Source organism: Glossina fuscipes, unplaced genomic scaffold, assembly GCF_014805625.2.
Source record: "Glossina fuscipes isolate IAEA_lab_2018 unplaced genomic scaffold, Yale_Gfus_2 28, whole genome shotgun sequence".
Classification (NCBI taxonomy): Eukaryota; Metazoa; Arthropoda; class Insecta; order Diptera; family Glossinidae; genus Glossina; species Glossina fuscipes.
Window position 1 is genome coordinate 8,131,385 of NW_023998423.1, and position 15,439 is coordinate 8,146,823.

A 15,439-nucleotide genomic window follows, 5' to 3' on the forward strand; every position below is an offset into this window, starting at 1 on the left:
GAACCCTTATGTTTGTCATGAGAAATCCGCTAATTCATAAAGCTATGTTTTAATTAAGCACAACAACAAGTCGTTGCCAAAGAAGAATGATGGATTTTCTTATTGTGAAAATCCAGAAAAATGAATGTAAACAAGGGAGTAGTGCTTTTTGCTTATTTTCGTTCTCTCTGTCTTGTATATTAATGGAGGGGGGGGGCAGCAGGGGTGCTTATATGGATTGCATCAAAAGTGGTGCCTTTAGCCGGCCGGTTGACTGGCTGGCTAACTGTCTGCTTGGTTGGTGGATGAAAATGGTCTCGGTGGTTGTTAGAAATAAGTGGTTCAAGGACACCAGACGTCCTTGCACCTAGAAAACATGCGTGTTATTTTCCACCCTTTTTTTAGGCACTCTGAACTCCAAGTCAACCAAGTCAGCCGGTATCACTGGCAATTGTTTACGGTGGTGGAGCAAGTGCTTTTTTTTTTTGTAAAAATATGTGGTGGATGGTTAAGTGTCTGAGTACGTTGCGATGAAAGAATCATCCATTCGCTCTAGAATACTTGGTGGATGAAGAGTTAAAGCTAATGGTGGTAGTTCCAAGCATGAATAGGAAAATGTAAAATTATTTAACAGTAAGTGCTATAAAATATATATATATATATATATATATATGAGTAAAAATAAATAAATTGGAATTTTCCAAATTTTCAGCTGTTTCCAAATTTTTTATTAAATAATATTTGAAATCATTTAAAAATATGTTTGAATTTTGAAAATGATAAGAAAAACCAAAGATATGTAGAAAAATAAAACGGGAGAGAATGACGCATTACAAGAGTAAGATAAGTCAAACTTTGAGAAAGAAAGAGTATTAAACAAATAATAGAAACCTATAAAGGACTAGAAATAAACCAACAAAAACATATACAAGAGGACGAGCACATATCAAAAACTACTTTCAACTAAATAAAACCTATATATATATATATATATATATATATATATATATAGATATGAATTAAAGGACAAAACTACACCGGGCTCTATGGAAAAGTATGCACATATACATACGTATATATATATGTGCTGACAATTCATTTGGTTTCCTTTAAATGTTAACGACCTGAATGCCCTGAGAAAAAAAGGCTAGGCGGTGTCTAAGGCCAGATGTTTTATTTGAAATTAAAGAAATATTTATATATACAAACATAAATATATTTTTAATATATATACATATGTATATATATATATATATACCCAACTTTAAGGCACAACTGCCGTTTGCAGGATAACAATGTCACAATGCATTAAGCAAACACATGTATACACATGCACAAAGGCACATGCAGAGAAATATTCGTTTAAAATAGATCTAAAGCGGTCTCGTGTCTTTTGTTTATTCTCTCATCGCATGCTTTCGCTTCGACGCTAAATGAGTGTATAGGTGAGAACGCGCTTACAATTAAAATTACTTATGCAAACTCGAATGAAAGTATTTTACAAAAACAAAACAACCATATAAGTACAAATGTTCATTTTTTAATGTACACACGGTTCTCGCTGTGTATTTTAAATTTCTCATCATATCAAGTCGTTAGTCATCTTCGAGATTATACGGTTCATAAAAATTATCAGCTGTTGTACTTTAGAATGGTAAATTAATATTTTATTGTTATTATACTCTCACAGATAGACATATGTTATGTTCAAAACATATTTTACTTTTCGAAATTGTTATTTAAAGCATATTTTCAGGAGTTTTAACTTTGAATATTCCCATATATATAATTTGTAAACGCAGCTGCACTACGCCTATGTATATAAAATTATTACACGTAAGTTCAGTTGCGACAGATGCCGTTCGCAATCGTCTTTCAAACCATATATCACATCAAACATGTTGGTTGGTATCGTACGGAAGCTCAAGTTGTGACTACGTTATGCAAAAATGCTCACTGCAAAGCATATGCAAACGTCTTCATACAAATTCACCTAAGCTAAGTGGACAAAAATTCATGGCGCATCGAAAAGATTTTTTCATATTTGCGAGCCTCTGCAAATGTTTACCTTTCGCTCACAGCTTGCTCCTAACAATAATTTTTTCAATTTTACGCTTTAAGCTTAAAAACTGCCTATATAGGTAAAGATATAATATATGTATGTATATACATATATGTATACATTAGACATTGGATACTTCTACACAAAATTTGTTGCGAAAATTGCTATTGTGCTCTGAACCAATCAGCGTTGAACAACATCATTTTTATATGAGGTGTTTGCAAAAATGTTGATCAACAATTTCCATAGGTAAAAATGATAAGGAAATGGGAAATATCATTGTACATAACGGCTGAATTCGATAGTTTTGATCTTCCTCTGCATGAAAGAACAGCTTTCCATTTAAAATTATTAATTTGTTCAGCATACGCCGACAATAGTCATGGAGCGTGCGAAATTCTCCTTCTTCCAAATACATTATTTATTTATTTTTTTTTTTTGTGTATTTGAAGAGATCTGCTACCGAAGCCCATTAAACAACTTTAGAGACTTATGGCGATGCTGCTCCCAATTGTCGGTTCTGCATGGCGACATGAATTGACGAAAAATGCAAATTTTTAGCCACTTGTTGCTAGAGTTGTCCAGCGTATACTGTTCGAATGGGAAGTGCTGCCACACCCAGCATACTCAACAGGCGTAGCGCCTCCTGATTACCACTTCTTCGGTGCAGTACGGCTTGGCTGACACGCAGGTTCTCCAAATTGAAAAAGTGCAAGAAGAAGATGGGTCAGGGACGATTCGCTGCCAAGCCAATAGAAGGTCTTTTGGCATGATATCGCAATATTGCCAAAAATAATGTAAAATATTGCAGAAAATGATTGAAACTATTTTGATTAATATATATTTGTACCGATTTTTCAAGTGAAACACTGATCAAAACTTTGGAAACATCATAAATGTATATATATATATATATATATTTTTTTTTTTTTGCAAAAATTATTATTCTGCTCTCATTCCATCAGCGTTCACCACCAGCACTTATCGCTTTTTCAATCCTTTTGTTGTAGTTGTATTTTAACAATCACTCTTTCTTTCTTTCTCAAATATCTCAAAGTCTACAATTAAAAATTAGAAATGTATATTTTTCAAAGGATTTTAAAATTATCTTCATCTTCTGATATTAATATTAGTATCGGCGACATTAGCTGCCTCAATAGTTTCGGGTCATTGTTTACATTGAATAATATTGTATAACCAATACAGGGCGGGTGTGTGTGTAAAGAGTAAACGTTTTGGAGAAATTTTATTAAAAATCTTTTTCTTTTTCGATTTTCGATCGCATTTCGACAGATGGAGCTGAAAAAGTTTTTATCGCAAGATGATGCTCAAAAATAAGGTCCATTGATAGCTAAATGCCTTTGTGAATTACCTATCAAGTGGAAAAACCGAAGAACACAATTAGATACACCACAGCTGATTGCAGATTGACAACTATATAAGGGTCAATGGCTGCCTGTTTGCAATAATGAGGAGACTTGACGGCCTCAGCAAGCGCCATGCTACCTTGAAATTGGGAACATTGATTTATTGGAAACAAAACTCGATGACTGCTAAAATGCTTTTATTACAACAAAAGGACCGTCCGCTGTACCGTCCGCTGGCCTAAGTGCACCAACCAACCAAGGCATTCAAAGGTAAGCGATAAGCGAAACAATTTTACATAATCATAAATGAAAGTCATTGGATATTCCTGCTAAAACACGAATAAGAAGTGAAAAAAATAAAGAGAGTATGAAACATACACTCACCATGATGGGATGATTCATGCACACCCGCCACTGCAGACAAGTTCGTTTGAATTTTCAAACGGATTTAAATTTTTCGAAATTATTTCAATCTTTGAGAAGTCTGGAAGTGTTTAAACATGCTTTACACACTTTCTAAAGCTTATTTTATTTACTTTTATTTAAGCACAAGATGTCTATGCCAACTCTTAAATATCCTCATTATCAATTTTTGCATCTATCTGTGGGATGGTAAAACGAATTGGATTCTGAGCCTTTACCAAAGAATGTATGAAACAAAATGAAATTGTGAATGTATTCCTGAGCGAACTAAGGCCATTTTTAAACAGTGTCCAAGATGGCAACAGCCAAGTGTCTACTTTCTCTCTCTCCCCCTCCATAAGCATAAACTTTTCCCGACAACTCGCAGACACAATGGAACATACTGCAGAATTTTAGAGCGTTTCGAACGTTGTGCACATATCTCTCATTTACTTGTATTCTCTAAGGCTTTTCCCTTTAATTGCTGCAAAAATTGTAACAAAATTACCATATCAATATCCCTGAATGGTAAAACAACAACAAACAAGAAAGAGTTCAAATTACAGGCAGACTTTTTACTGAAAGTGAAACAAGTTTTATGCGTATATGTATCTTCTATGGATGAATTCAATTTGACCTAAAGAACAGGACAAAATAAAAATATGAAGGTAGAGATTCACTAAACTAACAGGAAACGAGCAAAATCATATACCTTCAGAAACGTGATATAGCGAACAATAAAAACTTTTAAGATTTCCGGCAGAAAAAAAGAAGAAGATAAAACGGTTGTAAAATGTAAAACAACACAAACCCCAAGAGATTTTTGAAGTTAGTTAATAACTTTTCTTTAATTAAAGAAAATATTCATTTACCACCTTCCCGCCTATCTATTTCAGGTTTATCTATCGTTTTGGTCGCAATTTTTTCTTTTCAATGTAGATACATTTTCGCATCTAGCATCGAAAAGGTTTAAATAAACAGAAGTTCAAAGCAAATGAATATAATATCTTTGCCAGTAACATCACCTCAAGCCACGTCATTTGAATCCTTAGTTTATATATTTTATATGAAGTTCTCCGTTTTTCTAAGTATGTATGTAGTATGTAGTGAATCTGTCATTGTGTTGTTTGCAACACTCAATAATGAATGTAAGGTTTATTTATTGTTTTTCATTTTGCCCTCTCTGTCTTCAAAAATGAACAGAGATCTTCAGGCAGTTGAAGAATTTCATATGCAGCATACGAGAAAAAGCGAAGAACCTGTGAAGCGAAAAGATAAATTATTTTGCAACGCATAAATGAATAGAAAAGAACATTTAATGGTGATGGTGAATATATAAAAATCACAAATTTTATCCCACACTGGATAAACGGCAATTAATCGATAGAAATTTTGTTTTGGACTGTTATATGAGTTTGATAATGCATGAGAGCTTCATTATCCGTAGCAGATCGAACAATTCAGCCCTTCTTTCTTCCATCACCCGCGCACCATTCTCAGGAAATTCTATTCAAACTTTTATTTACCGCATTGCAATGAACAAATGTATCTGCCTAATTTTCGTGGACGAGGATCTTCAAAAAGATGCTTGTCGAATAAAATTCCATACATGATTTGAAAACAATGCATTGACATCCTTTCCAAAGCATTACGCAGATTTTTGAGGTATGTAAAATTAATACCCAAGAAGATTAGAACCATCAAAACTTGCCTCGAAGCCCTTGACAACATACAGCGATGGGCTCGGATGCTCATAGACGGCCGGAGTGTTTCCAAAAATCTCGATGAGTCAAGTTTCACTTTTCTGCTTTAAACTAAGTCGCCGTGAGGACTTCAGCATCGGCCGGCAGGCGATTATATTTTCTAGCCTTCCGTGTAAGAATTTATATACAAAACATTTGCAACGGTGGAAGAGGAAAACTGAGAAACTGACCATTTCCGTATATTGCAAACAAAATGCCTTTGCCCATTGCAAACTTATTGTTCATTAGTTACAAAAATATTATAATCGTCCCATATATAGGGAAACAAAACTTAAGATTTAGTTAGTTCACTTATTGTCAAATCATTTCTTCGAATCTGAGTACTTGTAAGAGACTCGCCGCTTCAGTTTTGTAGTCATACTGAGAATTAAAGTTAAATCAATAATTATAAAATTGCAACTACTTATTTGTGCAAAAAATGATCGCATATAAATATGGCGATGTTGGCCTAGATTCTAAAATGCATATTATATCTATTCTGCCGATTATTGCCGACTAGTATCAATGATAGTAAAAGGGCATCTGAAAACTCAAGTCTCAGTTTCATTTATATCCTATATTAAATAACTTGCACACATCACGTTACATACGCTCTAAAAGATATTTCACCAAATAACTTCTTATTTTATAGTAAAAAATCATATTTTCTCAGCTTTTCACTTATAAAATGGTACAAGTAGGGAAAAAGTAGGAAAGTGTTTCATAAACTAAGTTATCAAGCGGAGAATATAGGAATTGTATTTTGTGAAAGGAATGGCTCCTCACTATGAGTAATGCTGTTGCTGATCCTGTCCTCATGCTGATTAATTCTAAGGTGGCTATAATCTACGTTTAAATTAAGTTTCAAGAGTATTTATATTGTAATTTCGTAGACTTGATTTAATTTAAAAACTTTCTGACTATTTTTCCGAATATCTTTACATATTTTCCTACAAACATTGTTTCATTGTAATTAAGAGTCAAGCCACGTGCAAAATATATGTTATAATGCCATAATAACTTCTACATATTTTGATTATAAAAAAACAAAAGACAAGTGAAAAAATTGTCCTCTTTTAATAATCCATAATCCGGAATCATCAAACATATGGTTAATGGTTAGATTTAATAAAACATCGACTTTATCATCATTAAGCTTTTAGCTAAATACTTCTTTACTGGAGAAATCTGGTAGCATTTATACATTATTTTCGTATATGGTTTTATCGAAAGTCGTCTGGTAACTCTAATATATCGAAGTTTTTACAAGCAAAAATTTTCAGAAAAAAAAAGACGAAAAGAAACAAAGAGTAACCAAAGAGAAAGAGAGAGCATAAAATGACGTATAGAAAAAGTCAAACAAAAAATAAACTGAAAAAACATTTGTTTAAATTAATGAGATTAAAATGAAAGCAAAAAAATAAAGACAAATGCGAAATGTCTGTAACTATACAAAATCAAAAATACCCCATTTTCCACGAAAATCAATAGACCTGCGACAGACGACTGCAACAACATTAACAAAGTATTGATTTTTCCTCTTTGAAAGATACGCGTGATTAAATAAGTGAAATATACGGGAAAAAAGAGAACCTAGCATGAAAAATTGCAAAAAAAAAAACTTTTGTCCGCACATAATAAAATATACATTTTGATCCATACTAACTGATCACAAATATTGTGGACTTACCTTTTTTCCATTAGTATTAAGAGACAAAAACCTTACATTAAACACACTACACTGTAATTAACATAATATTCATTTGTTGTTAAATTAATCAACATATTATTTACAAGCTTAATAAGTTTCACTATTTTTTTTTTTCGTCCCGACAAAATTCAATAAAGAGATTACGGCAAGAAAAATTTCCTTCGTACACAAGTGCTAGTTCTTTTACTTATTACAAAAAAAAACTAGGTGTACGTGACGAGAGAAACAATCATTCACAATATACTCTGTAAAGCATTATTGTTGCAAAAACAATGCTGTGCACTGTAAACTAATAACTCAACAGCTTACACTCGATTTGGGAAACGAAACGATAGCATAAATTCGCAAACTTCTGGCATTTTTATACATTTTCAACATTTACATAACAATTCTGTTGAAAATTCACTCACTTTTTAATAACCACGTATCTTCGAAATTATAATCTAAACATTAGCTGCACTTTAACAATTTTTAAATACATCTAGCTGCACCTTTGGACTTTTGCAAAGAGTTCAGAGTTGTTGTTGGATGATTTTAAGCGAATTTTGGTTACTTCCACTCATATTGTTGAACTGATAATATCACTCTTAATATGCACTTTACGCACTTTACTAATAACTGCTTTGTCAAAAATGTATCCACGTGAAAAGAACAAACTGCAGCGCTAAACAAACGTTGTCGAACGTAAAATGTTAATTGAGATCCACCACGATTTTAAATCTTTCCTCCTTCACCGATACTAAGGCCAATATTTTATTTACCTTGTCTTTTACAAACAATTGACCATTGTCAATGCTCAGAATCAATCGAGGAAACTAATTAATTCACATTTCGCACCAAAGACCAACGCTTCCAATACATCTTAATATGACCATACGATTCATGCATGTATGTGATTGCTTAACATAAGCAAACATTTATTATTTCATTTCAGTGCGTCAGTCATCGATCGCTTGTGGTGGTGTTGCACCATATACTGAAACATATCGAAGGAATAAAATCAGAGATTTCGATCAAAGTAGCGTGATCAGTAAGTTCAAATGCTTAATAGCTCTTCCGTACAGTCGAAATATTTTTTGTGATCCTTTTTCTATTTCATTACCGTTTCGAAATTTTTTTGCTAGGATCTTTGATCTTTCGTCTATCTGAATAACCACCAATGTCAGTTGACGTTGAGGCAAATAAAAATGCGTTAACGGACAGAAACAAAAATTTGGTGAACATAATATTATTGATACATATCCTTGTATTATTCCATTATCGAACAGCGGATTTCGATTTTTTGCAGTGTCAACACCTAATTAACTAAGTAACTACCGCATAAATACTAAACAAATACTGTATTTCTCGGGCAATAAGACGTAACTTTTTACATAAAAGAATTGACTCAAGTTTTGAGTAGGGCTTATGGTCCGAAAGAACATTTTTTCTATAAGTAGTCTCTAAACTTGAGGTGTGACAACAATAGTTCAAATGGAACTTATCCGAACGGTGACAATAACGAGACGACTATCGGCCACATTACTTTTACTTTCGATTTATTGCAAGGAAATTTTAACAAAATTAAATTTCCTATTTTTACATTTGTTTTGCTCATAATAACAACAAGCCAATAATAATAACAAAGCAAGAAAAAGGAATTCAAGAAACGGGAACAATCAAGGTCTAGATATGAGAAAAACAAAATCAAGAAATCATAAAGTATTTGTTAAATTTGTATCTATAAATTATTTATTGAGCAGTTTAAATTTTTAAATCAGGATTTTCTTCAAGAAAAATACAACATTTTGTTTTCATTTATTTCGTGTTCTTCTTGCTTCTTGGTGTAGGTTTCTTGTTCTTCTTATTATTATAGATTCCAAATAAAAAGCATAATTTCAATCTAATAATTCTTCTTTTTCTTCACAATCCAATCATTGCAAATGGACACCGTACCGGTTAAATATTGTTTTACTTATTTCAGTGTTTTGGAAAGAAGACTGATAGTACATTGCTAGTACCAAAATTAATTGTATTTTTATAATAAATAATTAGTGGAAGTTGTATTGTACGAGTTATGTGAACAATAAATAAAAATTTTATTAACATTAAAATAGATTTTTCTAAATATCGCCTTATACATTTGAAGTGCCTCTTATCATAGGGCGCCTTTTATGGTTCGCAACATATAGCAAACAAAAATGGCACACCGTCTGAATGAATATTAATAAAACAGAAAATTTGTATATACAACTCATGGTGAACAGGAGTTGTGATTTTTTCTTTTTTATATAAATTGAGGAAATTTTTATTAACCAAAATTCTTCGATAAAGAATGTGTATTTTTGAAATTGATTATTAGCGGTATTAATTTAGGTAACGATATTAACGAACGACGAAAAAAAAAATTTCGAAATGAAACTTGGTAGTTTTGCATTGCGCTATTAAACATTTTCAAGGTCGTTGCTATGACGCGCTTGTTGAATGGACCGTATATTCCTATTAGAAAGTATATTTTCTTGTTATATTGAGATATGGTAATAATGATGACAACAGTCTTGTGCATATCGTTTACATCCTTGAGTTGACTGCAAATCAAATCCAGATTTTAGTCTTAGATGTATTTAAGTGATGTTTTTTTTACCATGCAATTAATAAGTTCATTTCTATTATGTAACATTTTAATTCATTTCCATTTGTTTCAAAAATCAAAAAAGACCCCAACAATGTGTTGCAGTAAACTTCAGTATTGATCGTACAGTAATTCATAGAAAATAAATATAAATGCGCTTTTTCTCCGAATGTCTATATATATGCTTTCGAAATGATATTGGAGTAAAATATAACTTATTTTTTGGGCTTCACTCTTGGTTGTAGAGCTGGTGGGTTTGTGTTGCACTTTTTTCATTATTTTGATGATGGAAAAGTCTTTCAATTAAAGTAAGTCCCTCTTGAAGATATGAAAATTAAAAAATTTGGTTTTATGATATAACGATTGTGACATATTTGTAGGTACTAGGCCGTTGGTGGAATGAAGCTTCGCTTATATTTCCAAGCCAGGGGGATATATTTAATTTATAAAAAAGGGGGAGGGTGGAGATTTAATCTATTAATGTTTTTATATTTATATATTATATAAATAACTTAAAAATTCATAAAATTTCATAAAATGGGTATATAGGCGACGAATCACTGTGTCAACAGCCAGAAAGCGTCTAGTTCATAACGATGTAGCCCTTAAGTTCTCTTTGTAACTAATAAAGACGCCACACTTCACAAATATATGACCGTTATGCTCGATAAAGACTCATTTAATGAGGAAAATGAAGAAAATGTTCGAAACTTTAGATGGATTAATCCATTTACCTACTCTTGATTCTTGGAATGGAGTTTTTACCGAAAATTATTCAGGGTGATATTTCATCACCCGTCTCGCTTAATACGCTTGATTTTAATATTCCTACAAGAGCCTCAAAAAATTTCATCCCACTTCGCTTGGTGCAGTGTAGGAGGAATTATGAACTCTTTGCTTCTTTTCATGTTGTTTGTAAACAATTTAACGACTTTTGTTGTTTATTCTCGATGAACGATTCAAGCGATTATGTGAAGTCGGCCTTGCTTAGTTTACGTTATCAAGAAGACTCGTCAATTCACCTTAAGTCGCCTTAGGGCAAATTTTTAAGTCCTGCGGTTCTTTGCAATATAAATGTTATTTTATAGATATGTCCCGTTCTCCTCCTTCACGTACTTGCGAGGAATGAAGTGTTCATTTCAACTGTTTACTTGGTTTAACATTTAATTCTGGCTACTTACGTGGTGGGTTTAAATTTGCTTGTTAGTCTTAATTTTGTACAAATATATTTTACTTATCATTTTTTTCATATTATCTGATTGATTTATCTTATATTTGCCGAATGGTCTATTTAAATAAATAAAGAAAAAAAATAAAAAAGCACGAATAAATAAATACATGTGATTACCACGCATAAACATGCTAAGGCCCCGCTCAATCGGTTAATTCAAGATTTGCAATAAAATTTTAAAATTGCTTTACCTTAGTTGGCTTCAATTCAGAATCTGAATTGATCTAAGACTGTCGGTCTGGCTCTCCGTCTGATGCCTGTCCATTTAAATTTGTGTTCAATCTACAAGTCGCAATTTTTGAGATATTTTGATGCAATTTGGTACATTGATCAAAATACGAATGTTGTCGAAAATCTTTTTCTTTTTCGACCACTCCCCATATAAAGTGCAATTTTTAAAATTTCTCGGCAGAGGTGTCTAAGTAGTAGTAGTACTTCGGCAATCTAAATTGCCATGAAAACTTTGGACCGGCTGGGGCGATTTTTGAACACCCTCTCATATAATGAAAACTGAACATCATACGACAAAAAGGTATAATTTTCAATGCTTGATGATGAAAATTATATAATAATAGTAATTTAACATTAAAAAAATTAACTGGACTAGTTGAGCTTACATTTTGGATTCCACCTTTCATAAGGAATTTGACGAAAATTTTTTTTTCTTAAAACAAAAATGTGTAAGTTTTAATATTTTATGTTAAAAATTGATCCATAATAGTAATTTGATATAAAAAATGACTCAGCTGCGTTTTGAACTCGTACTTCAATCTACGACCTAGTTTCGAACCTCTTTGGTTACAACCATTCTTACGGAAAGTAAGCTTGTATTTGCGAAGACATTTCATTTTTAATATACGGTTCCATAATGGTAAATTCATATGAAAAGAGGGTGTAATTTTTGTGTTCTATGGCAAAAATAAGAATTGTGTGTTAGACAATCCGGTATAAGGCATTTTCGTAATTCGACATTCTTGAGCAGCATCTACAATAACAATACCCTTTCCGTATTAGTATGATCCAACTGATCATGATACAGTTGATATTTGTTTCTCCGCTTTTGTATCCGTTCTGATGGCTTAAACGCTTTTGCTCTTAATGTTTCTTCTAAAGTTTCCTCTTGAGTGCTACGGCTTAAATCTGAAGTATATTGTTTGTCTTCATATATCGACGCTTGCCCAATATAAATCATGTGTTGAGTTTTTATACTGCTTATATCCGTTTTCGCCTTAACTATTCTTTTATAAATCGCGCTCAATAACTTCTTTATAACCTGAGCATAGCTATGTTGTACCACGTTTTCTTGGTTTCTTCATAAGCGATTTGCGGCATTTTGTTGGGACGATTTGTTTTAAATGTGTGTGTGTGTGTGTAGATTTATCTTGCCACAGGTAATTTTTCTTGAATGATCCCAAAAGTTGATTCAATTCATTATCAATTGCATTCGTCTTTGAGTCGTAATATGTCAGCATATATGACCACAAGCCGTTGGGACGCAAGATTGCATCTGTAAACATGAGTTAAGCAGATTGACAAGCAAATGATTCTGAAACGATTAGAATAATAAAAATATCCACATATTTTATCGTTCGTGGTGTGATATGTTTATACATACATTCGGAAAAAGTTAATGTACCCTACACAATAAACGATGTAGAATATAATTCAATGCTTGATAGTTACAAAACTACATTTGAATTTAATAAAATGTACATTGCATGACTTACTTCATTCATTCATTAAATGTTTACGTACTATAGATAGATGTACGCGATGTTCGTGACTTTGCAAAACGTTTAACCCTTTAGCTATTCGATGTCTCTCTTCAATCACGGAAATGAATTAGAACGCACATGCACATGCAGAAACAAACCAAATATGAAATTGTGTCCACGAGTAGCAAAAGAGTTAATTCGAAATTCATTCATAACACCATTGTTTGCATTAAATTCTAGGGCATATATTTTATTTCTACTTAGCAACGAGTGTATTGGTTTGGTTATGTTTGGCATTACATTTAAAAAAAGTTCAGTTCATTGTTGTCTATTGACGCGTCGAATCTGAAAATAAATGGCTTATAGCGCACGTTCAACATATCAACTATCGTCAAATAATCTTATCAATGAATTAAATCATTTCACAGATGATTCATATAAATATCGTTCAAAATCTTCTAATCCTCCTAAAAATTCTGCATTTTCGACAAATAGAACGCGATACGTGCCACCATTTTCCATACAGACTCAGCAAAAGAATACATTGGTAGTAAAGGGTCCGCTACAATGTATGCAGCAGGGTGTAGCAAATGGCGAACGTGCCAATGGTAAGTTGTAGGAAATAAAGTGCATGTGATGTCTTAGTATATGCTGTGCTTCTTACAGACACTAAACTAATTGGAGAGAAGAAATCTTTGCTAAATATTAATAAATTCTCATTAAACAAATCCTTACGTAAAACTTCGTTTCGCTTGCATTTTGATCGCGGCGATTTGCCTATTAAAATGGAATATATGTGTGGAGGCGATAAAATTGGTTGGACAGTAAGTTAAGACGAATCGAAGGGAATTCACGAAAAAATATTTTTATATGTATAACGATTGAGGTATAAAGATTGCTTAAGAAAGGTTGGTACCAGACAAAAAGGGAAACGAAAAATAGCAGTAGATAGCTTTGAGGTCGCCTTTCCAATAGTCGCCAACTTATGTTTTACTTGTTCGTTTATTAATCGGTTAATCGGTAATATTACCCATTCAGGTCTTCAGAACGATAGCAGAGCAAGCAAACGCTAGCTATATCGCTATATACATTCTCATTGGCATAGTCATTGTCATAGTCATTGTCAATGTCCTTTGTGTCAATTCGTTACCTGTTTTAGGTGTGCTTGTAGAAGGCGCCTTTCCTTTAACCTTTTTTTTTTAACATAAATTTTTAGCTTTCTGTTCTGTATTATTTCAAGCGCGGGATCATGGGGGCACAGGATTGAATAAGATCGATTAGGAATTTTCATTGATCAGCGCATATCAATGTATTAGAAGGGAACAAAGAACATTACATTTTCATACTGACTATGGCCTCTTGTCGTGAAAAATGTTTCCTTCCTTTTTCTACGCCCATGAGAATATGAGACATTTTTTCATTTTTCGCCTGGAATTTGCCGTGAATTCTGTATGCTTCCACAGAAAGTAAAAGGAACAACACAGCTGAGAAAAAATATGTTTAATTGGCGAAGAGGAATTCGGGCATTCGTTTGGTAAATGATACGCAGAACATGCGGCTAAGTCAAACAAGTAAAAAAATTATATTTCGTACTAAGCGAATCTTTTTTACCCAACATCGTTTTCCGAAAGGAGGTGGGGAAAAGAGGAAAAAACTAAATTTTTGATGCTCTATAGTATTGGTAGCGAGGGAGGGGCTATTCTTTTTCGTTCTTGCAGAATAAAAATGAAAATTTATTTCATGTATTTATTCTCAATTGTTGTTGCATTGTAGGCGTGACCTTTCATTGTTTTGGTTCATTTTCAAATTCTTTGCAAATTTTGTAGATGATCTTTAATTTTTGTGAACGGAAGAATGTTTATTACAGACACTATACAGTTGGACATACGGACCTGCTTAAATCAATGTACAATTTGATACCGATCAATAATATATATATATATATATGTATATACCTTATGGGGTGGAGGGGATTCTGAAGCTTCTTTCTGAGTGCTGCAGACGTTTTGACGTAATGCATATATATATATCCCTCATAGTGATTGAGTTTAAGGAAAAGATTATGCCCAGGCACCTAACTAAAATGAAGAACAGTTTTCACATTTGTTTAGAATTTTCTGCTCTCTTTCTATTAGAACTTTCTACAATCGGGCGAATATAGAAAGAAATCTGTTTGGTGACATACATACATACATATATGCATACATATATAATATAACTTTTCGTAATTTATAGTGTGAAATGATTTCGTGTGCAAGAAGAAAATGCAATGTCAAAATTGTTATTTGAATTCTTGGCAAATGAATATAAGCAAATGGGTTTGCATGTTCCAGTTAATAGCGTGCATGCATATGCATATGTGTATTACAGATTGACATCGATAAGCTTGATTACAATTTTTATTTGCCACTATTCTTTGATGGCCTATCGGAGACAGAGCATCCTTACCCTACGTATGCACGTCAGGGTGTTTACGATTTGTTAATAGCGGGTGGCGAAAAAATTCCCCCAACTATACCCCAACTAATATTGCCGCTAAAAAGTAAGTAAAATGCAAACTTTTACTTTGAATTGGGTCATTAAAAAAAAAAAAAAAAAAAAAAAAAAAAAAAAAAAAAA

The 15,439-nt window shown here is 32.6% G+C and overlaps 2 protein-coding genes across 9 annotated transcripts in view; one reads left to right on the forward strand and one right to left on the reverse strand.

Moving 5' to 3' along the window:
* Positions 1-7,832, reverse strand: part of LOC119636830 (serine-rich adhesin for platelets-like) — a 41,038-nt gene extending 33,206 nt beyond the window's left edge. For 6 of the 7 annotated variants that reach the window (XM_038032501.1, XM_038032502.1, XM_038032500.1 and 3 more), the window contains exon 1: positions 7,243-7,832. The gene's annotated coding sequence lies outside the window, so the exon portion shown is untranslated. The remainder of the gene's footprint in view (positions 1-7,242) is intronic. The other variant, XM_038032499.1, reaches the window with a different exon arrangement.
* Positions 7,833-13,147: 5,315 nt separating this feature from the next.
* LOC119636714 (parkin coregulated gene protein homolog) overlaps positions 13,148-15,439 on the forward strand; it is a 2,938-nt gene continuing 646 nt past the window's right edge. The window contains exons 1-3 of one of the 2 annotated variants that reach the window (XM_038032275.1): positions 13,148-13,428; positions 13,487-13,644; positions 15,161-15,362. In XM_038032275.1, coding sequence (XP_037888203.1) covers positions 13,176-13,428; positions 13,487-13,644; positions 15,161-15,362 — 613 coding nt within the window. In that variant the 5' untranslated portion in view covers positions 13,148-13,175. The remainder of the gene's footprint in view (positions 13,429-13,486; positions 13,645-15,160; positions 15,363-15,439) is intronic. The other variant, XM_038032276.1, reaches the window with a different exon arrangement.